The sequence below is a fragment of the Trachypithecus francoisi genome, unplaced genomic scaffold (genome assembly GCF_009764315.1).
Source record: "Trachypithecus francoisi isolate TF-2019V2 unplaced genomic scaffold, Tfra_2.0 Lachesis_group14, whole genome shotgun sequence".
NCBI lineage: Eukaryota > Metazoa > Chordata > Mammalia > Primates > Cercopithecidae > Trachypithecus > Trachypithecus francoisi.
The window spans coordinates 54,991,595-55,017,579 of record NW_022681459.1 but is presented as its reverse complement, the minus strand read 5'-3'; the positions used below and the strand labels follow the sequence as shown (position 1 = coordinate 55,017,579).

The 25,985-nt window shown below is 46.9% G+C and overlaps 1 protein-coding gene across 7 annotated transcripts in view; it reads left to right on the top strand.

Annotated features, from left to right (window-relative positions):
• The window catches only part of TBC1D22A (TBC1 domain family member 22A), a 407,988-nt gene that overhangs the window by 222,049 nt on the left and 159,954 nt on the right, over nucleotides 1-25,985 (top strand). For all 7 annotated transcript variants that reach the window (XM_033233545.1, XM_033233543.1, XM_033233544.1 and 4 more), the window contains exon 10: nucleotides 14,827-14,902. In XM_033233545.1, coding sequence (XP_033089436.1) covers nucleotides 14,827-14,902 — 76 coding nt within the window. The remainder of the gene's footprint in view (nucleotides 1-14,826; nucleotides 14,903-25,985) is intronic.

The window sequence follows — 25,985 nt, the reverse complement described above, 5'->3', positions numbered from 1 at the left end:
TGGGTTTCCAGGGCTCTGGCTTTTCTGTAGTGACCTGGGGTGTGAGGTTGGAGGGAGGGTCCTTTGTGGCTCCCCCAACCGGCTGGCAGAGTAGCTGGTGCCAGAATGAGAAGACCAGGTTTTTTTGTTTGTTTTCTTCTTCTCTACCAAGTACACTGTGAGGGTTCCAGTCACTTAATTAAAAAAAAAATTTGGTGGGCTGTTTCTTTCAGTGGTTTCATGGATGTGTCCTTTTAATGCTATTTGGTATTAGTAGCTATGTTTTGGGGATGATTTTTAGTATAGATCACAGAAATACACCTGGGCCGATTCCAGCTGATGAAACCCTTCTTTAAGGATTTGCGGCCGGGCGCGATGGCTCAAGCCTGTAATCCCAGCACTTTGGGAGGCCGAGGCGGGCGGATCACAAGGTCAGGAGATCGAGACCATCCTGGCTAACACGGTGAAACCCCGTCTCTACTAAAAAAAAAAATACAAAAAACTAGCCGGGCGAGGTGGCGGGTGCCTGTAGTCCCAGCTACTCTGGAGGCTGAGGCAGGAGAATGACGTGAACCCGGGAGGCGGAGCTTGCAGTGAGCTGAGATCTGGCCAGTGCACTCCAGCTTGGGTGACAGAGCGAGACTCCGTCTTAAAAAAAAAAAAAAAAAGAAGGATTTGCTTTAACACAGCATGTTGGCTTCGGGGCCTCAAGATAACTGGCTTTGAGTGTGCGCTTTCTGGGCAGTGGAAGCTGCTGAACGAGTGCTGTTTCAGCCCCTCCCTCTCCCTGGGGGTTTAAACTGGGTATCCAGTGAGAAGTTCTGGGCTGGGCATGGTGGCTCACGCCTGTAATGTCAGCACTTTGGGAGGCCAAGGCGGGTGGATCATTTGAGGTCAGGAGTTTGAGACCAGCCTGGCCAACGTGGTAAAACCCTGTCTCTTTTAAAAATACAAACATTAGCCAGGCGTGGTGGCACGCACCTGTAATCCCATCTACTCGGGAGGCTGAGGCAGGAGAATTGCTTGAACCCGGGAGACAGAGGTTGCAGTGAGCCAAGATTGAGCCACTGCCCTCCCTCCAGCTGGGGCGACAGAGCCAGACTCCATCTCAAAAAAAATATATATATATATATATATTATATAATATATATTACATTATATAATATATATATTATATTACATTATATAATATATATTATATTACATTATATAATATATAATATGTATTATATAATATATTATATATTACATTATATAATATGTATTATATAATATATTATATATTACAGTATATAATATGTATTATATAATATATTACATTATATAATATAATATATTATATTATATTATATATTATATATATATTTATATATATATAAGTTCAGGCTGGATGAGGCGCTCTCAGGCTTTAGGGGATTATTCTTGCGCTTCTGCCAGTCTTCATGTCACTAACAGCACTTGCCTCAAGGTTGTCGGTTCGCTATGACTTCTTGAATTACAGCTTCCGTATTTGCCTACCCTGAAGTCATACTATTACCCTTAGATTCATTACTTAACAGGACGGTTTCTTTGAGTAGAAAAGGACCGTTGCCTTTTATAATTAGTCATTTACATTTCCTTTCCTTGGGGAAGAATTATTGAATTCTAAGAACTGGTCGGTGGCATGGAAGTGATAGGAATATTGGGGAAAGTAACTAAATTATCTTGGAACTTGTCAGAGAAAAGGCCGGAAGCACAGTGGCATTGTGACTCATTTAGAGAAAGGTCAGGAAACGGCCAAGCCCGTGACTCGGGGTGGAGTGGACTCTGCCTGCCAGCAGGTGTTGCCCTTCAGGTAGGGCTGGTTTGAGTTGACCATTGATGTTAACACCAGGGAGGAGACAGGGTGGTTAGTTGGGGGAAGCCCTATCCTGCACACCACACTGGGGAGACGTGCGGCTTCTTACAGTGCTTGTTCACAGAGGGTGCTGGCCAAAGGCAGTTGAAGACAGCTCAGGAGCCTCCGCCATGAGCTCACGTAGCTGGAACTTGGAATGGACTAAGCTCCGGGGATGTCATTATCTGAAAGAGAGTAACAAAGGAAGGACTGGTCTGATGCCCAGGAAGGTAGCAGAGAGAAAGTGCACTCCAATTGAGCTCTGATTTGGCATTTGTTGTATACGTCAAGAAGCAGAGTCTTCACCTGGACAGGGCATTGGAGCACGTAGTGGAGGCCTGGGGTAGGAGAATGTATGCATGGAGCGCCGAGTCCGTTTAGATGTGTCAAATCCACACCTGCCCCAGATGCCAGCTCAACTGTGCCCCTGTAGGGGAGAATCTTAGGTAGGTGATTTCAGAGTCCCAGTCAATAAAATTGAGGACTCCTGCCAAGATTTTAGAAAGGTTTATTAAACAGATAAGAATGTGTTAGTTACTGGGCTGTGACAGAAGGTTCATTAAGAATGAACCATTGAGCAGCAAGCAATTTAAAAATGAAAATTAAAAAATTCAATTTACAATAGCATTGAAAACCGTGAGAATCCATGTGGTTGCCTGAATGAATAGTAGATTCCTTTTGATTACTAAGTAGTATTCCACCGCGTGAATCTATCACAGTTTATCCGTCCTCCTGTTGGTGGCAGCCGAGGCTGTTTCTGGTCTTGGGCTCTTGTGAATAACATTTCTGTGAACATTCATGTCCACATCTTCTTCTAGATGCCTGTTAAGTTCTGGCCGTACCACGTCAGAATGCGATTTCTCCAACACTGCATCCCCCGCAGGGTCTTCATTTGTTCCAATTCCGATAGCAGTCCTTTGTCAAGATAGATCTTTTGAGCATGCTTTTGAGTCCTGTGACTTGTTCATTTCATTAACGACGTCTTCTATGAGCCAACAGTTTCAACTTTGATAAAATCAATTTATCATTTTTTTTCTTTTGTCGTAATAGTTTTCTGTGTGACGCCTACCTCCACATTGCCAAGATTTATGCCCATGTTATGATTGATAATTTTAGTTTTTAGTTTTAGGTCTACAACCTAGCTTGACTTAATTTCTGTATATGGTGTAAGGATGATGTCAGGGTTCATTTTTTTCCTCTACAAATATCCTGGTGAACACAATGCCATTTATTGAAAACAGTTTTGTCCTATTTCACTTTTGCTGAAAATTAGATGATTGTATAGGTGTGTGTCTGTTTCTGGACACCCTGTTTTGTCCCATTGACCTACGAATGGATTTTAATCCGGTTCACACTGTCTTCATTACTGCAGATTTTCATGGTGTTGGGTAAGACCATCCTCTTTGTTCTTTTTAAAAATTATCTTAAGTAATTTTGGTCCTTGGCATTTTTATATAAAGTTTGTTATTTGCCATTTCCTACCAAAAAAAAGAGCCTATTGAGATTTTGAATGAGAATATGTGGAATTTGTATGTCAGTTTCTCTCATATTGACAATATTAACAAATATCGAGTCTTCTTATCTGTGAGCATAGTGTATTTCTTAATTTATTTAGGTATTCTTTAATTTATTCTCACAAACATTTTGCAGTTTTTGGTGTAGGATATCGCTCATACTTTGTTAAATTTATTTCTGAATATCTTGTTTTTTTCTGATGTTACTTCAAATGGTATAGCTTTGTTGGTATTTTTTATTTTTGGATTTTTTACTATTGATTTGTAGTAAATCAATTTGGGATTGATATACTAGGGGTATATACAAATACAGTTGATTTTTGCAAATGGACAGTTTCCCAGGTGCTGCTGCCTAACAGATGACTCCCAAACCCCCTGACTGGAAGCAGCCGTGCCGTTGTGCTCTCGGGTTCTGTGGGTCAGGATCTCTGTCAGGGCCTGGTATGGATGGCTTATTTGTGCACCATGATGTCTGGAATCTCGGGTGGGGGCTGGAAGCATCTAGACTCCCGTTCATTGAAGAGCCTGGTGCCCTGGGCCTGCGTGACTCTAAGAGTAGGACTTTGGGTTGGATCACCCACTCTTGACCTCTCCACGCTCTGATTGTCCTCGTGGCATGGTGACCTTGGGATAGTCAGACCTGTCGCTGGATGGTTCAAGGCTTCCAGTGAGACTCTGTCCGCAAACAAGGTGGAAGCTGCATTTTTCATGACCGAGCCTCAGAAATCACACACCGTACTCAGAAGTCATGCCCCCTGTACGCTTTTGGTGGAAGCAGTCACAAGCCTATTCTAATTCAAAGAGGGAGAAATTAGCCTCCGTCTCTCGATGCCGGAGTGGCATGGTCCCCTCCTGAAAGAGCATGTGGGACAGGAGACAGTGTGGCCACTTTTGGAAAATACCCTACTTGTTTCTCGTAATCTTGCTAGAGTCACTTATTATTGCTAGAAGCTTGTTAGTAGATGCCTTAGGATTTTCTGTACACAATGATGTCATCAGCAAATAAAGAGACTCTTCTTTCTTTGCAAGACAAATGGTTTTTGTAGGTATCCCTTGGAGATAATGCACGTTTGATTGCAAACCACCACAATAAAGCACCTATCATCATAAAACTAGCCACACAAGTTTTTTGCTTTCTCAATGCATGTAAAAGTTATATTATACTTTAATTTATTAACATACAATAGCATTGTGTCTAAAAAGTGTACATACCTGAATTCAAAACTACTTTATTGCAAAAAATGCGAATGATCATCTGAGCTTTCAGCAAGTTGTAATCTTTTTCTCGGTGGGGGGGTCTTTTCTCGTATTGACAGCTGCAGACTGATCAGAGTGGTGGTTGCTGAAGTTGGGGTGGCTGTGGCAATTTGTTAAATTAAGACAACAATTTGAAGTTTGCCATGTCAACGGAGCCTTCTTTTCCTGAAAGAGTTCTCTGTAGCTTGCCGAGCTATTTGATGGCATTTTATCCACAGTAGGACTTCTTTCAAAACCCCAGTCAGTTCTCTCCAACCCTGCCACTGCTTTATCAGCTAGGCTTGTGGAGTGTTCTAAATCCTTTGTTGTCATTTCAACAATGTTCACAGCATCTTCATCAGGAATAGCTTCCGTCTCAAGAAATGGAAGTCCAGTCTTGGAGTCCAGTCATTCTGGAAAACAAACAAACAAACAAACAAAACACTGCTTTTTTCCGTCATTCATAAGAAGCATGTTCTCATCCATTCAGATTTGACTGTGAGATTGCAGTAATTCAGGCACATTTTCAGACTCTATTTCTAATTCTCTTCTCTTTCTATTTCCACCATATGTGTAGTTACTTCCTCCAGTGAAGTATTGAACCCCTCAAAGTCATCCACGAATGTTAGAGTCAACTTTGAACTTCCTGTTCATGTTGGTATTTTGACCTCTTCCCATGAATCACGAATGTCCTTAATGGCATCTAGAAAAGCAGGTCCTTTCCACAAGGTTTTCAATGGACTCTGCCCAGTTCATCAGAGGAATCACTGTCTATGGCAGCTGTAGCCTCATTAAGTATATTTCTCAAATAATGACTTCAAAGTTGAATTACTCCTTGATCCATGATCTGCAGAATGAATATTGCATCAGCAGGCACGAACACAACTTTCATCTTCCTGCACGTCTCCATCAGAGCTCTTGCGGGACCAGGTGCATTGTCGATGAGCGGGAATATTTTGAACAAAACCTTTCTTTCTGAGCAGTAGGTCTCAACGGTGGGCTTAAAATACTTGGTAAACCCTGCTGTAAACAAATGTGCTGTCATCCAGGCTTTGTTGTTCCATTTATAGCTAGGCTTGTGGAGTGTTCTAAATCCTTTGTTGTCATTTCAATGACAACAAGGATTGTTGTCACCTGTCGTCATGTCAATCCTATGTTGTTCCATATTATATTCTGCCTTCTTAACATTTGTGTGTTCACTGGAGTAGCACTTTTAATTTCCTTCAAGAACTTTTCCTTTGCATTTCACAACCTGGCTGCTTGCTTATAGAGCATGCTTCTTAAGGGTCCTAGGAGTTTCAGAATGGTAAATGAGCACTGGCTTCAACTTGAAGTCACCAGCTGCTTTAGTCCCTAACAAGAGAGTCAGCTAGTCCTTTGAAGCTTTCAAGTGAGGCACTGACTCCTCCTCTCTAGCAATGAAAGTCATAGATGGCATCTTCTTCCAGGGAAATCTGTTGTTTAGAGTAGCCACCTTCATCAATTATCTTGGCTAGATCTTCTGGTGAATGTGTTACAGCTTCTCCCTCGGCACCTGCTGCCTCACTGTGCACTTTTATGTGATGGAGACGGCTTCTTTCCTTAAACCTTATGAACCAACCTCTGCTAGCTTCCACTCTTTCTTCTGTAACTTCCTCACTTCTCTCAGCCTCCATAGAATTCAAGAGAGTTAGGGTCTTGCTCTGGACTAGGCTTTGGCTTAGGAGAATGTTGTAGCTGTTTCGATCTTCTATCCAGACCACTGAAACTTTGTCCACATCAGCAAGAAGCCGGTTTTGCCTTCTTAACATTTGTGTGTTCACTGGAGTAGCACTTTTAATTTCCTTCAAGAACTTTTCCTTTGCATTTCACAACCTGGCTGCTTGGCAAAAAAAAAGAAAAAGAAAAAAAAAAAGCCTTACCTTTTGGCTTGTCTCAGCTTTTTGCATGCCTTCCTCACCAAGCGTAATCTTTCTGGCTTTTGATTTAAAGTGAGAGAACGTCCGACTCTTTCTGTACTTGAACACTTTATTTAACCCATTATAGGGTTTTTACTTGGCCTAATATCAATACTATTGTGTCTCAGAAAGTAGGAAGGTCCGAGGAGAGGGAGAGACATGGAGAACTCCTGGTCAGCGGGGCAGTTGGAACACACTCAAAACATGTATTGATTAAGTTTGCTGTCTTACATGGCGTGGTTTGTGGTGCCCCAAAACAATTACGATAGTAACATCAAAGATCACTCATCACAGATCCCCATAAAAGATGTGATGATAATGAAAAAGCTTGAAATATTAAGAGAATTGCCAAAATGTGACACAGAGTCACTATATATATGTGTGTGTGTGTATATATGTGTGTGTATATATCTATATATATATTTTTTGAGACAGGGTCTCACTCTGTCACCTGGGCTGAAGTGCAGTGGTGTGATCTCAGCTCACTGCAACCTCTGTCTCCCAGGCTTAAGTGATTCTCCCACCTTAGTCTTCTGAGTAGCTGGAACTATAGGTGCCACCAACCTGGCTAATTTTTATATTTTTGGGTAGAGATGGGGTTTCGCCATGTTTCCCAGGCTGGTCTTGAACTCCTGGGCTCAAGCAGTCTGCCCACGTTGGCCTCCCAAAGTGCTGGGATTACAGGCGTGCACCACTGTGCCCGGCCACGAAATGTATGTTCTATTTAAAATGTACTCTTATAGATAGTTTATTCTGGGAGTTTGCTTTCTTAACTTTTTAGTGTGTGTTTAGACTATATATATATGTATATATTCATCGGATCTGTCCAGCCTAATTATTTATATGGTTGGGGTTTAGGTTGCCATTTTCCTATTTATTTTCCATTTGTTTCATCTTTTCTTATTTGTTCTTTTTTCCCTGCCTTCTTTGGATGAATTGAGTATTTTTTTAAATTAATGGAGTTTGGGTTTTTAGAGCAGCGTCAGCTTTGCAGAAAAATCGAAGAGGAGGTTAGAGAGGCCCCATGCGCTCCTCAGCGTCCTCCTTCAGCCCCAGCCTCCCTGCGATTAGCATCTCACGTCAGTGACTTTAGTGCGGCATATGTGTTACAATTGAGAAGTTAATATCGATACATTATTGTCAGCTCAAGTCCATAGTTTACACCAGAGTTGGCTTTTTGTGTTGTAGGTTCCGTGGGTTTTGAAAGGTGTGCAGTGACATGAGTCCACCAAGAAAGTGTCGTACAGTGTCATCCCCTGCCCTGAACGCCCTCGTGCCCCACCTGTTCATCCCCTTCCACCCAACCCCTGGGCTTTTTACTGTCTCCATAGTTTCGCCTTTGCCAGAATGTGACTTGGTTGAAATCCCGCAATTGGAGCCTTTCCAGCCTGACTGCTTGTGCTGTGGTTGCTTCTCTTCTCGTTGGCTTACTGGCTGTCCCCCTCCCGCATCAGCGTTCGTGACAGCTCTGCTCCTGGCAGTGTGCATCTGGGAGTGACCGTGGATGGCCGCCTCCTGCTGGTGCGCCACTTTACTCTGCTGCTTGGTCTGTGTCTGAAGACAAGTGACAGCCATGTTTCTGGTGGTTTACAGAGGCACTGGTTCCTCTGGCCTGGCTGGGTTGGGACCCTTCAGCCTTAAACCACCGTTTCATGGCCGACATGTCATGGAAGGTGCAGAATTGCGGGGAGGTTGGGTTTGCATTTTGTATGGATCTTGTCTTAGGTTCTTTTAGACACAATAACTCAATACCCCCTGTGCCCTTGCAATGGAGCCCTTCCTCTCTCCATTTCACGGATGGGAATGCAGAAGATCAGAGAAGTGAACCTGGCAGGTGGGAAAGCAGGGGCTTAAACAAGCCTCCATCAAATCTGACACCTCTGTGCTCTGAGGGCACTGTCTGAGAGCTGCTGCAGAGCCCCGTCATTGGCCCTGCCCTTCCCTCCTCTTTGCAGAGACTGCAGTGAAGACATCGAGGGGATCAGTTTAGCCAGTGCCTCTCAGCTGGGAGGGACAGCGAATGTGATAGAAGAAGGCACAATCAAGATTCAGAACGGGTTCAGCTGCCTGCATTGCCAGCCAGGAACCAATCAGATGAATGAGCTAACAGGAATAAATGGCAAGTCCTACGTTCAGGTGCATGAGCCGATCAGTCGGTTCAGCAGAAGACAGTGTGGACAGTTGGGGTTGACTTTGTCTTCCTGGGAAGCGCGTGTGGTCACTGCCTGGATAACGGCAGTTGCCTCGTGAATGATACCCCTGCATCCTCTTTGGCCTCATTCCATTGTTTCTGCATCATCTTTCTGTGATGCAAATCTCTTACCTGCGGTGGCCTCCATTTGCATTTCATTACCTGCATTTGAGAGCATTGCCTGGGCCTCACCGCTGACTGGGACATGGCCTTCCAGCCTCGGAATGGTCTCCTCCTACCTTAGGCGCAGCTTCCTCACTGCCCTCCAGCTGCCCTGGCCTCTATTTCATTTCTGGGATGTGACGTGCGCCCTTGGGCCGCCGGGGCTCTGTCGCATGGTGCCTGAACTCACTCTCTCATCTCTGCTCAGGCCTGACACCCTGCAGATGGTTTTCCAGGCCCAGCCCTGGATCTGTGCTGTGATGGTGTGGCCACCCAGGTCCTCGTTAGCAGTGAATGTGCACTTGCCTGGCGTGTGGTGAACATTGGCTCAGCTGCCAGACTGTCATCCCTGTGAACAGAAGGGCCCTGTCTACCTGTCTCCTTTTCCCCATCTGTGTCAAGGGACCCCAAGATCACCCCATGGAGCCACACTTGTGGCTGTGATTCCTCACAGTGCAAGGATGCAGAGGAGACTCCATCAGGGGGTAAAGTCCAGAGGAAGTGGGGCGAGCTTCCAAGCCCTCTCCTGGCGGAGTCACACAGGACACACTGGATCACTCCAGCATGGGGCTGGGGCAACCTGTCCGAAACATTGTCTACTGAGGAAGCACATTAGAGACTCAGCACCGAGAATGTTAGTGGGGACTGGGCATGCGGACACTCTCTGCTTGGCATGTGCCCAAATGCAGCCTCCCAGGAGGAGAGAACCACAATGGAATCATCCCCATCCACCGAATCATCCAGATCATTCAGGGAATGGTGGGAACTTTCCCGAAACCCACATTCTAGGCAGCAGCCGAGGAGCAGCCTTGCAAGCAGGACTCTCCGGGGATGGCATTCCCAGGCCTGCGTGTTGGACTCCTTTGCACACATCGATACTCAGGACTTGATTTTCTGGCACGGGGGAGGCTTTCAGTGTTTGTTGAACAGATGAAAGAACTAGTATCTGATGTGGTTCTGCCTTCTGCTGGACTGCTGCATTAGCTGCTTTAATGTATTAATGACTGACAGTAGAGTGCAGCTGTGACAGGAGGCTTCCTAGCTCTGTCCTTGCATGGTCAGAGCCCAGCTTCTGTGTTCAGGGCTGGTGGCCGGGGCCCCTGAGCGGACGTGGAAGGGAGTCTTTTAAGAGTTGAAGGAATCTGAAGTCTCTCAGGCCGTTGCTTGCAGAAGACACTTCCTGAGCTGTTTCGGAGGCAGGTCAAGGCCCGTGTGCGGAAGGCACGTTTGGTTTCAGGGTGGGGAAGACACTATGTTACAGTGAGATTAGCCTGGAAAGAGGAGGCTGGACTTTGTGGGGAGTTGGATCCTGGTCCAGGTGGAAGAGCCCTTTGTCAGAGAGGCGGGAGGAGTCTGACTTCTCCGTGAGCTGTCAGGTTTGCCTCCTGGTACTTCCAGCTGAGCTGATAGGAATTTGTATTTCAACTCTTCTCTAAAATGCTCCCTGAGAAAATTTTATTCTACTTTTCTTCCGAAAAGCGCAGAAAGTGTTATTTGTTATTGGGAGGAGTGTGATGTTGTAATGGCAGCAGGTGTAAGGCAAGCTGAGAGTATTTTAAAAAATTTATATTCACAGACTTTACCTTCTGTGAAACATTTCGCAAAAGGCCATTGTCTTCAGCCCTTCCTTTCTTCCCTCTGACTCATATGTTTTGTAAATTATATCCCTTTTCAAAGACACAAGATCTCAATTGGAAAGGATACGCATGTTTACTTTTTATGAAGGGAATAATGTTAATATTATTACTAATGACATTTTTATAAGCGTAGAGTATTTTTGCTTACAAGATCCTGTTTTGCTGCCCAGGTACATGTTCACTAGCACAGGTGATCTGGGGGCCAGGTGTGAGAGGTGGGGTGCTGGGCTGGGGTATCCTGAGGGCAAATCTGGTTTCTGGGCCTTAAGCAGACAGAGCCCGTGATCTGTCCAGGGGCCTTGGTGGAGCCTGCAGGCAGCAGGCTGCTGGGAGGGCCTGGGCAGCCAGTGCCTCCCCGGGACAGGCTGCTGCGAGGGCCATGAGTGGTCTTTGTCACTCCTTTCCTCAGCCACCCGGCTCTGGATTCCTTGGCCACGGTGTCTGCCTCCTTAGAGTGCCCTCGGAGGCTTCCTGGCCACTGAGCGGGGCCTTCTGCAGCCTGGGCTCACCTCCAGAGCCAGGAGGGCCCAGACCGACCCCCCTCCCCGTGCTTTAGCCTTGGTGCCTCACCTTCCGGAGGTGGGGCTGGGCGTCCGTGCTGCAGTCTTCTGAAGGCTGGTCTTCTCTGCCCCTAGTCTGAAGCCAGAATGCCAAGGCCATAGCTGTCAGTCTTTGCAGGTCTTCCAAAATGCAAACCTTTTCTCTTTCAAAATGCAGACCTTTACTTTATGGGCTCTCAGTGCCATTCTTTTTTATTGTTTGGATTTCTGAGAACCCGTCTTCCCTACCTGGGTTTTGAACAAATTGAGAAATAAAGTTGTGGCAGATGGAGGCCAAAGAATAACTTTCATTTCTGCTCAACGAGAGCCTGAGATCCTGTCTTAGTGGAGCCACTGAGTTGGCTGACCGACCCCAGGACCCATGAGGCTCGCCCACCCCATCAGAGCCGGCACTGCGGGCCGGGCCCTGCCCGCCTGCTGTGGAACCTCTGAGAAGTGCGAGGGACTGAACCCACCTTCGCGTCTCCCCGTTTTAGCCTCCGTGGAGCGAGCGTTTCTGGGAATAGAGCCAGTACAGGAGAGGCAGCAGCTGCGCTCCTTCCGCCTGGACGCTGACTCCAGGTCTGTCTGTTATTCACATAACCATCAGGGCCCTGGACCGCCAGGGGCGTGGCCTCCCTTGGAGTGGGAGAGATCACATTCCCTCGGGACAGACCAGTGGGGTGGTTAGAATGTGCTCCCCATGGCTCCGGAATTTGTCGGAATAGGACATTAATTATGTAATCCTAAGGCCTCTCTGTACTGGAGGCGGCCACACACTCTGTGGTTTGCTTCTCACCCTTAATTCTGTGCGGCTGTATTGTTCAGCCGGGCTCGTCGGGATTCCTCCATGACATGACGCAAACTTGCAACACACAGTATATCCTCAATTTTAACATAAATCTGCTTCTGTTATCCAATCTCTGGGGAGAAATTCAGTCTTAAAGGGGGTGGGGAGAAATTCAGTCTTAAAGGGTAACCACTGCAAGTTCAGGTCCAACGATGATGACAGTCAAAGGAATTCAAGTCTGGAGCCAAAATTTCTTACTCCTGTTAAATTTCAAATATATGAAAGCTCACAATTTGTCCTTCACTTGCTGCTGCGGCTCCATCTTAGCCGGACAGGTGCCTGGGTCTCACTGACACCATCGCAGCTCCTTCAGGGCCTGAAAGTCCTGCCTATTAAACGCCGTAGTTTGGACAGCCAGATTGAGGAGGCCTCCAAGCTTATCCCTGAATCGGCCCACGACATATATGAAAGAAATCATCCCCAGGCCCCGGAGCAGTCGTTCCAGAGATCCTCTCTCCGGAGCCCATCCTTCCTGCCACTCAGGGTCACCGGAGGGCCTTGGCGTCATTCTAAGTGAAGGTGGCAAACAGAGTTTTCGCGGTTCTGCCCTCAGAGGTGTGACAGTTTGGAATCCAGAGCTTGTCACTTGAAATCCACCTGGGAGAAATCCCTCAGCAAGCGGGCAGGTCTGACTTGGCTCATTTTCCATTTGTGGGGAAAGAAAAATCCTCAGTGCCTTGTAGGCATTTTTTGTGTTCTGTGCCACAGCGGCTGCCTTGCCTGTTCTTGTTAGGAGATGTCATGTGTGCTCTGGGGGTGTGCGCAGATGTGTGTGCGCTCACTTGTGTGTGTGTGTGTGGTGTGTGTGTGTGTGTGTGAGAGAGAGAGAGAGAGAGAGAAACGTAGCGAGTGCTGTGGCTGTGTGTGTTCACATTCGACTTTCCAGACTTGGGAATGCTGCTGGCCCGAAAGCAGTCACTCAGCTCCACGTTTGTCTTACCTGGGGTCCCCTCCTGGGTTCTGGAGCTGGAGGTTCTGTGAGTGCTGTTTCCACGTCACTGGGGCCTCCCGAGGGGCTGACACTCTTGCTGTGTGCCCCGTCACCCTTCTTCCACGTGCAGATCCTGTGCACTCCGTGGCTGCGTCCCCTCACAGCACAGGGAGGCCTGCCTGGTTGACCACCTCCAGGAATGTTGTTCTCGAACTATTTTCCAGTCCTGAGCCTATGGAAAAGGAGTGTCAGTATCCAGTCCAGATCAGTCCCTCCACTTTCCTCCTGGGCTCTGAATGTCGGGTGCCATGTGGACAGCTGCCCGTGTAGACCTGCCCCCCTGCCACGCAAAGCCAGCACCTCCCTCCTGCCAGATGGTGCCTGCAGACCCCTGCCCTCTTGGGCGCACAGGCAGCAGATCATCCCCCACTGTTGGAAAGGCTGCCCTGACACTGCCTGCTGCAAGCCAGTACCTGCCTGGTGGCCTGAGCCCGCTTGGTGAGCTGCAGTTGCCTGTGCCCAACACCTCCTGTTCGGACCAAGACTGCATTACCTGTGCCCTTACTGAGGCCAGTGGCCTGCCTGGCTTCCCCTAGCTGAGGCTCCTGGGGCCATCCCCAGTATCCCTCCCTGAGGGCAGAGCTGCCACAGGCAGCCATCTCCCAGTACTGGCCGGGCCAGAGGCCCTGTGTGCTCACTAAAGAGTTAGAAGCCTAGGCTGGAACCCACAGGAGCCCCAGGCACAGCACCCGTCGTTTCACTGCCTTCTGATTCTCCTTTCTCCACAGGTTCATGGATTAGCAACCTTAGTTCCACCTGCAACCCTGGTTCCCCATGCCATGTAAGGCGATACATCTGCAGGTTCCAGTGATTGGAACCTGGACATCTTTGGGGCTGGTTATTATTCTGCCTTCCACATTCACTGCTGTTGGGTACAGATTAAGTCTGTTAACCACGCGTCTGGTTGAAACCCTCCTTCTGAAAATGCCCCCGGGCACTGGCTGAGGCCCAGAGGGCAGCCTGCATAGGGAATGCCCTTCCCTTGTTGATGGGAGCTGCCTCTTTGTGTTCCTGCTGTGGGATGAGGCAGTGTGACCAGTCTTCTCTGGCCTCACCCCCCAGTGTCATGTGTGTGCTGTCTTAGGTGGTGACACAGGAGTAATAGACCTGTCACTGCCCGGTACCTGCTGTGTCTTGAAATCTCTTCCACATTCCACTTACTTATTTCCTTGAGACCTCAGATAGTCCTGGAAGGCAGTGTTACTACTCTCATGTTATTGGTAATGAAACGGAAGCCCAGAGGGGTTGTGTTACTTGCCAGGGTCACACAGCTCCTGAGTCCTAGAGCTGGAGCCCCATCCCTGGGCTGTTTGTCTGGAAACTGCCCAGGCCCCCTTCCCTTTGATGCTATGCAGACCTTCCTCTGTTAGTATCTGAACTTAACCTGAGTTCACCCAACTATATCTCCGAGAGTAAAGCCACGTGTCCACTGTTTTCAGCATCGTGTCATCAGTACTTGGATTGTGGCCACGATGATGGTGCTGTCAGCGCCGGGCACATTTGCCATTGGCTTCCAGCAGGGCTGAGTGCTCGGGGTCCAGGTGGCCAGCGAGGTGGTCAGTTCCCAAAGACTGTTCTGGTCAATGAGCTATGCACTTGGATGCCTGGTTTTCAATTTAGATATAAGTGTCTCACATTTGCAAATAGAAATGTGCCATTCCATGTTCCCTGAGATGTGCGTGCTCATCACCTGACATTGGGAAGTACTGGACTTTGTCTTCTCGAAATAGCGCTCCGCGGCACCGCGAGGGGGCTGTGCTATGCAGTGTGCGTCCGCTTGTTTCTCAAGATAAAATCTGCTTGTGAATTCATCCTATTATAAAGCTGTTCACTTTATCCCAGCTGCCTTTTTCCCTTTTGGAAAGTGTGTTTTATTTTATATGCATATGATTCACATTATTATTTTTTCCTTAGGACAACTACACCTTTGCCCAACCTGGAATTCAAATGAAAGTGAAAATGTTAGAAGAACTCGTGAGCCGGATTGATGGTAAGCCAGCTTCCTGTGCAGCCCCTCTCTGTGGGAAGGGGGAGGGGGCCCCCAGCCCTCGGTGGGACAGGGTGCTGTCCTCATCCGCTGGTGGCATCCTGGCCTGCTCAGGATCCCTCATGGGCATCCTTCTGAGATAGCTGCTGGTGTGTGAGCTGCTCTTATTTCTTCTTCATAAGGCGATATCATCAGAATTCAGTACATTCGCTTTGCAGGAGAGTAGTGAGTGTGCACTCGAAGCAGGCAGCGCTCACTCCTTATTAAGCTTGGTGATTGTCATAATCTAGGTGACGGGTGGTTGTTTATGGTGGTCCTTCGGTACTCTGTTCCCTGGCTCTGTACATCATTTTTCTATCACGGATGCTAGAATAATTCTCCATGGAATCTAACTAATTACTGAGTCTGGAAATAACATCTTTAATATTACAGAAAAATGACAGTGTGTGCTCAGGCAGTTTTAGATTATGCTTTCATGTTTAAGTGGGGGCTTTGAAATACTTTTTACCTTCATCTTTAAAATAATTCCCCCTGCGATGTGCTGACTGTCATATTACAATAGCAGAGTTTAATTAAATGGAAGTTGAGAGATAATGCTTGCCCGTTCCAGGCATATTCTCCCGATAGTTTGTTAAATTAATGAACAGAGCATTAAGCAAGTGATGCCAAGCAGAACCAGGCATGTATTTGTGATACCAGCTGGTCAGTGATGAGGTATGGAAAAGAGACATGCTCTTTCACAAAGAATTCTATGTGCGCTTGGCAAATTATTTCGCACAACATGGAGAGACATTGCACTTTGCTGGAAACTTAGCCCTGGCCACGTGCCTTGCAGGGTCCTGCCCGGTCAGGGTTGCAGGTCACTGCTCCGTTTCCCCTCCCTGCGCCTTTAGCACGGAAGGCCATAACAGCAGTCTTCACGGGGAAGTCTCTCAGTTTGGGAAACTGCTGAGTGATATTCTAAAGTGGACTCCTACAAATTACAAACTCCATTTTGTTCCTTGATTGAATCTGATTTTTAACTCTGTGTCTAATGGTTACTACCTAATTTCCATATTAGGAAGTTGTATGCAGCTCTTCTGATAATACTTTCGGTATTACATTTAGCTGCTTTTCAGTCTATCATCGGTTAAAAATACTGTTTTTGCCTCCGTCAGTGCGTTCCTGTGCGCTCATTGCACGCTCCACCCTGAGGTCTTGTTTGGGTACGGTTGGATTCTTTTCTCTGCCAGCACTTTCACAAGCGTTCCCCAGCCCCATTGAGCTCTTTGAAATATGATTTGCAGTAGATGTGAATTACACGTTCTTAGCAGGTTCTTCCTTTTCCACTTGTGTCCCTTGGAAGGCATATTTCGTGTTTTCTTGGAGGTTAGAAACTTGTGGTTAGTGCTCGTTTGTTCCGGTGCTGCAGTTTGGGAAATACTTGAATTGATTTTCTCTGGTGCTGTGGTTTAGAAAGAAACACATTGGGGATTTGCTGGGTGATTGTTCAAAAGAGCAGCAACGGTAACCAAAGGAACCCCAACGAAATCTGTACTTTTTAGTAAATCGTGTTTTTATTTTCAGCGCAGCCTCTGAGTAGGCCATTTTCATATGGCAATTTTTGTTTAAAGGATCGGTGCTTCACAACAGACAAAGATGTGTGTTGCTGCAAAGAGGTTAAACCGTGTAACTTGTTCCTATTCTTCTAATGAAACCTTAAGGAATTTCTGTCATGGCCTCAAAATAAGAATACCCAGGCTGCTAAAGCAGTAAATAGAATTTCTCGCGTTTGAGCTCTCAGACTGGTGGGAGCCATCATCCCTGAGCAAGCTTGGGAGAAGCATCTGCAGGCCTTGACCATGTGAAGCTCCCCTCCCCGGTTTCATCACTTGCCTCCTAGAGGAAGGATTTGTGGGTTGGAAGTTTTGCAGGGATTGTAAAGATTTTATTAAGTGCAGAGGATATTCTAGGAAGAAAAAATTGCTTAAAAAAGACAAGCCTGTCGGGCCAGGCCACGGTGGCTTAATGCCTGTAATCTCAGCACTTTGGGAGGCCGAGACGGGCGGATCACGAGGTCAGGAGATCGAGACCATCCTGGTTAACACAGTGAAACCCCATCTCTGGCGTGAAGCTGGGAGGCGGAGCTTGCAGTGAGCTGAGATCGCGCCCCTGCACTCCAGCCTGGGCAACAGAGTGAGACTCCGTCTCAAAAACAAACAAAGAAAAACAAAACGCCTCTCCTCATTTCTGCGTTTTAGGAGAAGGACAGCCTTTATTTCAGAAAATTTTGATTCTTCGGTGAAGGAAAACGTCTTCATGGACTCGTTGAGAATGGAGAGGTTTTGAGGACATTGCCCAGATGGGAACAGTTCAGAAAAGAGCTGAATTGCTCTGCAAAGTCAAGTGGAATTTCAGCAGTGGTGGCGTGAGGATAAGGGCTCATCAGGAGCCAGCAGAGAGCTGGAGGAGGGGGAGGTCTTGGGGATGGAGGGAAGCCTGGTGAGGGGTGAGAGGGCAGATCAGAAGAGGGCCGCATCACTCTTGTTTTCTTGTGGTAAGGAGTTATGAAAGAATCTCTCAGAAGCACTTCTGAGTAGTTTCTTCCTATCTTGAGAAGTACTGTGACCCTTCTCTGTCATCCCTAAGCCTTTAGAAAAAGTCTGCCGCGGAGACACGAAGGTGCTGAGAATGAAGAGAGAGGGCTGTGTCTGTAATGGAAGCCGCGTGGAAAGGAGGATGGGCAGCAGCCTTCGAGGGTGTGTGCTGGGCGGGAAGTAAAGCCAGAGGCAAGCTCGTGGATGCGAAACTCCCCGGGAATCCCCTGTATCCTTCGGGACAGACACTGTATGAGTTCCCAGAGTCAGAGAGGGTGACTGGAGCCACTGAATTTGGAATGAAAGAAAAAGGTGAGAGTAGGAGGAACATGCATTTGCTTTCTTTTCTTTCTTTTTTTTTTTTTTTTTTTTAAGACAGTCTTGCTCTGTCACCCAGGCTGGAGTGCAGTAGCACAATCTCGGCTCACTGCAAGCTCCGCCTCCCGGGTTCACACCATTCTCCTGCCTCAGCCTCCCAAGTAGCTGGGACTACAGGCACCCGCCGCCACGTGTGGCTAATTTTTTGGTATTTTTAGTAGAGATGGGGTTTACCTGTTCACCGGATGGTCTTGATCTCCTGACCTCATGATCTGCCTGCCTCGGCCTCCCAAAGTGCTGGGATTACAGGCGTGAGAGCCACTGCGCCTGGCCGGAACATGCATTTTCAGTCGTGGCAGGCTAGATAATTTCAACCACGTTTCCCACTGGATAAGAGTGTTTTTGTTTGTTTGTTTGTTTGTTCGTTTTGTGCCAACAAACAAAGCAAAAAGAAAGAGGCCGGGCGCGGTGGCTCATGCCTGTAATCCCAGCACTTTCGGAGGCCGAGGCAGGCGGATCACAAGGTCAGGAGATTGAGACCATCCTGGCTAACATGGTGAAACCCTGTCTCTACTAAAAATACAAAAAATTAGCCGGGCGAGGTGGCGGGCGCCTGTAGTCCCAGCTACTCGGGAGGCTGAGTCAGGAGAATGGCGTAAACCCGGGAGGCGGAGCTTGCAGTGAGCCGAGATGACGCCACTGCACTCCAGCCTGGGCGACAGAGCAAGACTCCGCCTCAAAAAAAAAAAAAGAAGAAAGAAAGAAAAATAAATGTCTTAAAAGCATTGAACTGCTATCTACAAAATAAGGACTTCCTGGGCCAGAGTGGTGCTAGGACCCAGCTAGGTATGCCCAGCACGAAAGCTCCCATTGTTCTGGGTGTGTGTTTCCTGATGCAGAACAAATCATCCCAAAGCTAGTTGTAGTTTGGGCACCTCATGTCATGCTTGGGTCCAACCCATTTAGTCAGGATAGGGATCTGAGAAATGCCCATATAGTTTCCGAGACCCAGAATAGTGACACGTGAGGGTAAAGTGGAAGTGAGACACCCTCATGAAATCTAGGTTCCAACCTGACAGGACCTGGGTTGTTTGAACCTTAATTATGGTGAGTCTGTACTGGAGTTCCCCAGAATGCTAGCGAGAAGCAACACAAAATCTTTTTTTGGAGGAAGTTACAACTCAAATTGTAATTTTTTTTTTTTTTTTTAAATAACCCCAAACAGCCTTTTCAAATACAATGACCCACACACACGAACCCAGCAGATGGAGGTTGCGGTGAGCCGAGATCGCATCATTGCACTCCAGCCTAGGCAACAAGAGTGAAATCCGTCTCACACACACACACACCCACACACACCCACACACCCACACACACAGAGAGAGAGTTGGATGATGTTTTTGTGGCCAGAAATATGCCATTGGAACTTAACTGTTACTCTATCAATCAGCCTGTGGTAAAACTGGTTTCATTGTATGTCGTTTGGCTTCAGGTCACAGCTTCCAAGAACCTATGGATGATTCTAAGTGAGTATTTGGTGGCTAGTGCTGCCAAGTTCCACAGGCACCAGCCTAGAAAGGACTTCAGAGATAAGAGTATAAATCTGGAGTTTTACCCCAAATTTAATTCTTTCATATAATCTTTTGGAATATTTTAAGGGCTTGGCATTTTTCTTCAGGAAGAATAATTTTTCTGAAAAATTCCCGAAGCAAGGCTCATGGCTAAGTGGAATTAAATAACTAAAATTTGAGTATAAGTCTTAAAGTTTATTTTGTTTTATGTTAGAATAGGGCATGTGTCCAGCAACTCCACAAAAAAATAGAATTAGGATGTCATCTAATCGGTATTATCCTGCTTTGTGTTACTTAAAATTTTACAAGCATTTGTAGGCTTAAAGAGGATACGCTGTTCATTCTAAAATTATCTAGCTAATATGTTCTCAATATTTGTATTAATTGTCAGTCTGTTCCCTACTTAGCAAAGGATTTCGTATGTAAAATCAACAGTTCACACCAATTATTTAGTAATTTACTGCTGTAATAATAAGTGTACATTTACTCTCCAACGGACAGAATTTCAACATGTAAATCACATGATGAGATTTCCGCATCGAGAACGCTTACACATACTTGAAATTCCACGTTTTTGCAGTGAATCCTAACAACGTCCCCTGTACGTTTAGTTGTTCCATCTGCTACCTGTGATGTTAGCCTCTGAAATCACGTGATCCCTCATTGCCCCCCAAGATAGAACGGCCAGAAGAGTGGGCTTTCAGCCCTAGCCTTTCCAAAGGCTGGAGTCAGAGCCCCTCCGTCTGAATTCTGGGGCCAGCCTCACCTGGGACTCAGTGTCATGCATTTTTTTGTGACATAGATGATGTCAGTGTAAATGAGATATTTCCTACATTTTTTTGATTAAAAAACCACGGAGAACTTACTTCAATATTTAAAAAGAATATTTGAAACCTCAGCAGATGTGTCCATTGGATTTGTCCATTCTTGATTTTTTCCGATTTAAAGATCAGATCATAAACAACTGCACTGCAGATCAGAGAATTGTCCCATGGGGGTGACACTGGCCCTAAAAGGGAAGCTCATGGATTGTTTCTGGTGCCACAGTGATGGTGCCAGGGCACCCACGGACGAGGGGAGTGGGTAGAGCTGTTCCCTGGGGCCCTGGTTCTGGTGGGCTCTACTCTCACGTTGGGTCAGTAGGAGCTGCTGGCAAAACCTTGTCATTGCTAAGCTGATCTGAACTTAGCTTGCAAGGAACAGCACCCCAAAGCCTTCCCAGCAACAGCATCGAAGCTGTTGCCGGGGCCACCTAGGGGGTGTAGGATGGCCCACAGCCATGTGCCTTCTGAGTTTTCTCCTGCAAACGGTGCCTTCGCCTCTCTTTCGTAAAAATTGGGAACAGCTAGATCTCTCTACCTTCTAACCCCACAGAACCTCCAAGGGCTAGGGGCGCCAGACTGAGCAAATAAAAATAGAGAACGCTAGTTAAACTTCAGTTTCATATAAACAGTGAGCTTTTTTAAAATATGAGTACGCCCTGAGCAGTGTTTGGCACACACTGAAATTTAGAGTTCCCTGAGTCTTCTGTATTTATCTGGTAATCCTCCAAGGGTGAGTTCTGCATGGGGTGAAGTGGAATTCAGTCCCAGGCTTGAGCTCCAGGCTACCCTTTCCTCCCTGAGGTTGCAGATGACAAGAATATTGCCTTAAATGTAATGTGTTATTTGAAATTAAAGTATACACACACACCCTACACACACAGGCCTGTATACACACATACCCTACACACACGCCTGTGTACACACACCCACCAGATACACATACACACACCTACAGATGCACCCCTATATACACATACACCCCTACACACATGCCTGTATACACACATAGCCTCATATACACACACCCCTACACGCACGCCTATACACACACCTGCCTTACACACATACACACACCTACATATGCACCCCTATACACACACACCCCTACACACATGCCTGTGTACATACACCCTCATACACACACACCCCTTCACAGATGCCTATACACACACGTGCCATATACACATACACACTCCTATACACACACCCCTGCACACATGCCTATATACATATACATACACACACCCCTATATACACGCATCTACCACATACACATATACACACACTGATACACACACCCCTGATACATGCATACCTACACACATGCCTGTATACACACATCTCTCATACACACACCTGCCACATATACATATACACACACTCCTTTATACACCCCTCATTTATACACACATGCCTGTATACACACCCAGCCCTATACACACCCCAGTGTACACACACTTGCCATATACACATACACACTCCTATACACACACACCCTGCACACATGCCTATACACACTGCTTCACATATGCCTATACACATACCTGCCATATACACACGCAGGCTCCTATACACACACCCCTGCACACGTGCCTGTATACACACGTACCCCCCATACATACACACAGCTGCCATCTACATACACCTACATATGCACCTCTGTATACACACACAGATGCCTATATACACACACACTCCTACACATATGCCTGTACACACACCTGCTATATATGCATATACCCACACACCCCTGTCCAAGTGCCTATATACACACACACCCCTATATATACACACCTGCCATATACACATAGACCTACATACACACCCCTGTATATACACACACACACTTATGTCTGTACACACCTGTTATATATGCATACACACACATGCCTTTATACACACACACCCCTATATATATATACACACTCCTATACACACATGCCTATACACACCCACCATATACACACACCTGCCATATACACACGCATGCCTGTATACACACATACTCTTACACACATGTCTATACACAAACACACGCCTGTATATACACATACCACTCTACACACTTGCCTCTACACACCTGCCCTATATCCACACCCCTCATATACACACATGCCTATACACACATGCTCCATATCCACACCCCTCATACACACACATGCCTCTACACACATGCTCCATATCCACACCCCTCATATACACACACATGCCTATACACACATGCTCCATATCCATGCCCCTCATATATACACAGAAACACTGCTATACACACACCCCCTACACACACGCCTATACACATATACACACACTCCTATTAGATACGCCCTACACACATGCCTGTACAAACACACTTCTCATATATACACACCCCCCCACACACGCCTGTACACACATACCCCTATGCACACACCAATACACATATATGCACATACCCCTTTAACACACACCCTTATACACACATGCCTAGACACCCACCATATACACACGCATACCCACACACACACCTAGACATGCCTACACGCATGCCTGTAACACACACCCCCTGTATTCACACATACACTCCTACACACATATGCATATACACATATACACAAACCTATATACACACACACCTCTGTATACTCACGTACCCCCTACAAACATTCCTGTACACACACACACCCATATACACATACGCATACACACTTACACACATACATCTACACGTCTGTACACACACCCTCATATACATATACACTCCCGTATACACACACACCCCCTTATATACACACTCTCCATATACACACACCCCTATACACATACACAGCTACACACAGATGCCTATACAGACACCCCCATATACCCACACACCTCCTACACACATCTATACACAGACACATGTATGCACGTACACACACCCTTATATATACACACCCTGTACACACACACCTCACAGGGTCCCATATACACACATGCCTATACATGCACACACACACTCCTACACATATGTCTTTACACACATACACATATTTAGGCACACCCACTTTAGATATGGTTTATCTCATTGGTATATGGTCACTGCGTTTGAGGCCATTTATGTTCCCATATTCCTGGGGAATGTGTTGACGCTGGTCACACATTTCTGTTGCTTGATGTGTCAGAGGAGGGCCACCCTGTCTCCTTCAGGAGAGATTCTTGTTGGCAGCCAAGGACTTCGATTGGGCTATAAATAAACTTTTCTCATTTGACTGTTCACAGTGCAGGCATCGTGGTGAGGCTGCTCACCCAGTGACGGCTTTGAAGTGAACCTACCCTTCATTAGTTTTGGTCAGTTTCTGGCACATTTCTGCCTTCTTATTCTCTGAAAGGCTGGCTTAGGACTTCTTGACCACTCTGGTGAATGTGTTCACAGTCAGGTGGAGGTGGACCGCCTTGTAGTAGGCTGGATCTTGGCAGTGATCCCGGCTGGTGAGACCTTAGGCTGTGAGCCTGCGTCCACAGCACATCTTCTGTGGCTGTCTCAGGCCACCCAGGATGGCAGCCTCATTGATCTGACCTTGTAGGAGCTTATTTCTGCTTTTCAGCTCCTTAGTCAGCTTTGCGATTTCTTCATCTCTAGTTCCTTCTCCCCCTGCTCTAGTGGCAGTTGCACCCCAGACCCTCCGCTCCTCTTTCTCCAGCCCTAGGCCATGGGATACCACAGCCGGTGCTCTCAGGCCTCTGCCTTGGTGCTTCCTTTGTTCCTCACACTCTAACCCTTGTTTCCCCATGCATGACGGGTCATGGGAGTAAAGTACTTATAGGATTACCTGGTACACTTAACTCTTATGCAGTGTTGGTAGCCATTATCGTCATTATCATCACCATTACCATCATCGTGATTGTCATCACCAGCATCATAAACACCATGATCACCACGATCATATCATCATCACCATCATTACCATCACTATGTCATCATCACCATCACCATCATCATCACCATCACCATTATCACCATCACCGTCATCATTTCATCACCATCACCATCATCATCACCATCATCACCGTCACCATCATCACCATCACCATCATCATCACTATCACCATCATCAGCACTATCACCATCATCATCATTTCATCACCATCACCATCATCATCATCATTACTATCATCACCATCATTATCACTATCACCATCATCATTTCATCACCATCACCATCTTCACCATCATCATCACCATCATCACCATCAACAAATTGTACAGCAGATGGGTCCATGGTGGGGCTGAGTGTTGGACGTTTAGTCTGAAGGGCTCTGCTTCTCCCACGTTGGACCTTGTTGAGCTGCCAAGGTCGTGGACAGGAGCTGTCCATGCCTGCTCCTGAGGCAGCCTCTTCTGTCCAGCCCCCAGGGAGGTCAGTTGGAGTGGAAGACACTGGCTGAGTCTGCGTCAGTGGCACCGAGGTGACGGTGGCTATTGTTATGAGTCATATCTTACACTTGCACCTGTAAGGAAGAAAATACCAAAACATGGTACTGGGGAATGGGTCCACCTGTGTGTGGGAAACGGCTTTATGTACTTGAACATTTTCCCTTTCCTGTGTTTTTAATTCAGGTTAAATGTGATTTTAATGAAATTTCTCTGAAAGTTGTCTTGACTACCTTGTAAGGTTAAAATTGACTTATTCTTTTAAGATAGAATTCAGTTACAGCTAGGAAACTAGATTCAGCTTTATTACCACCCAGGTGGAAATATTTTTATTACCCCTGCAAAGTAAGCAGCCGAGGAGCAGAGGATAAATCAGCAGTGCAGCCGAGACCGGGGAACAGGCAGCAAGGCTCCCTCCCCCGGCTCTTGTCCTCATTAGGCTCCGGAAGGGCTGATCTGAGCATTTGAAATGATAGTGATATTTTATTTGACACGTAAGGACATGACAATTGGCAAGGCACATGCGTAGTTGCTGTTATGTGAGATCTAAGGTGTGTGTGGACTTTCTGGGAGGCACGCTGTGTGTGCTGGCGAGGGCTGCGTTCCTGTGCTCCTGGTCTCCTGGTTCAGGCAGGGTCTTGGTCCCCACGGGCCTTCACAGTTGAATATGGCTGTTTATTCTGTGACCAGGTGACTCTGCTTATCACTGTCTGTTGAAATCATTTCGGTGAACCTGTCTGCAGCCTGCGTTCCGGGCTACCCCAGGCAGGAATTTGCTCTCTTGTTGGGTGGACATCCTGAGTTTCTTAAGTCAGGATGATTTAATGTGCTTTCTATTGAAACTCTACATGGATATTTTGTTCCTTTTTTTGGGAAGAGGGATGCCTTATATAGAACAACAACAACAACAAAAAAAAATCAAAGAAATAGAAGTTTCATGTAATCCCCAAAATAACGTGTTAGAAATATGCACCTGGGTTCGAGTTCAGCCTCGGTCCCTGACTCTGGACCTGGGCTGCTGCTGGTAATGATGACGATGATGGCAGCCAGCGTTGATGAGGTGCCTGCAGTGTACGGGACACTGTTCTCAGCTCTGTATCTGTTTCATTGTGCTGACTTTTCGTAACAGCCCCATCTAGTGTGTAAATGGGCCCCACCCCCGTGCTCAGAGTCCTGCCCATCTCTGCTCTCAGCTTCCCTGAAGGCTGGATGATCTCCAGGTGGCTTCCAGCACTGCCCATCCTGGGTTGGTACACAGGAGAGAGCCCTCCCTGTTCCTTCCTACCCACTTGAGCAGCCTTGGGGTGTCCTTTGGGCCCGGGGGCTTGCCTGTCTCTGCTCCGGGGTTTCCTTGGGAGCCGCAGCCTGCAGCTGGGCCTGTGCTCGGGCCCTCCACCTCCACTCCCC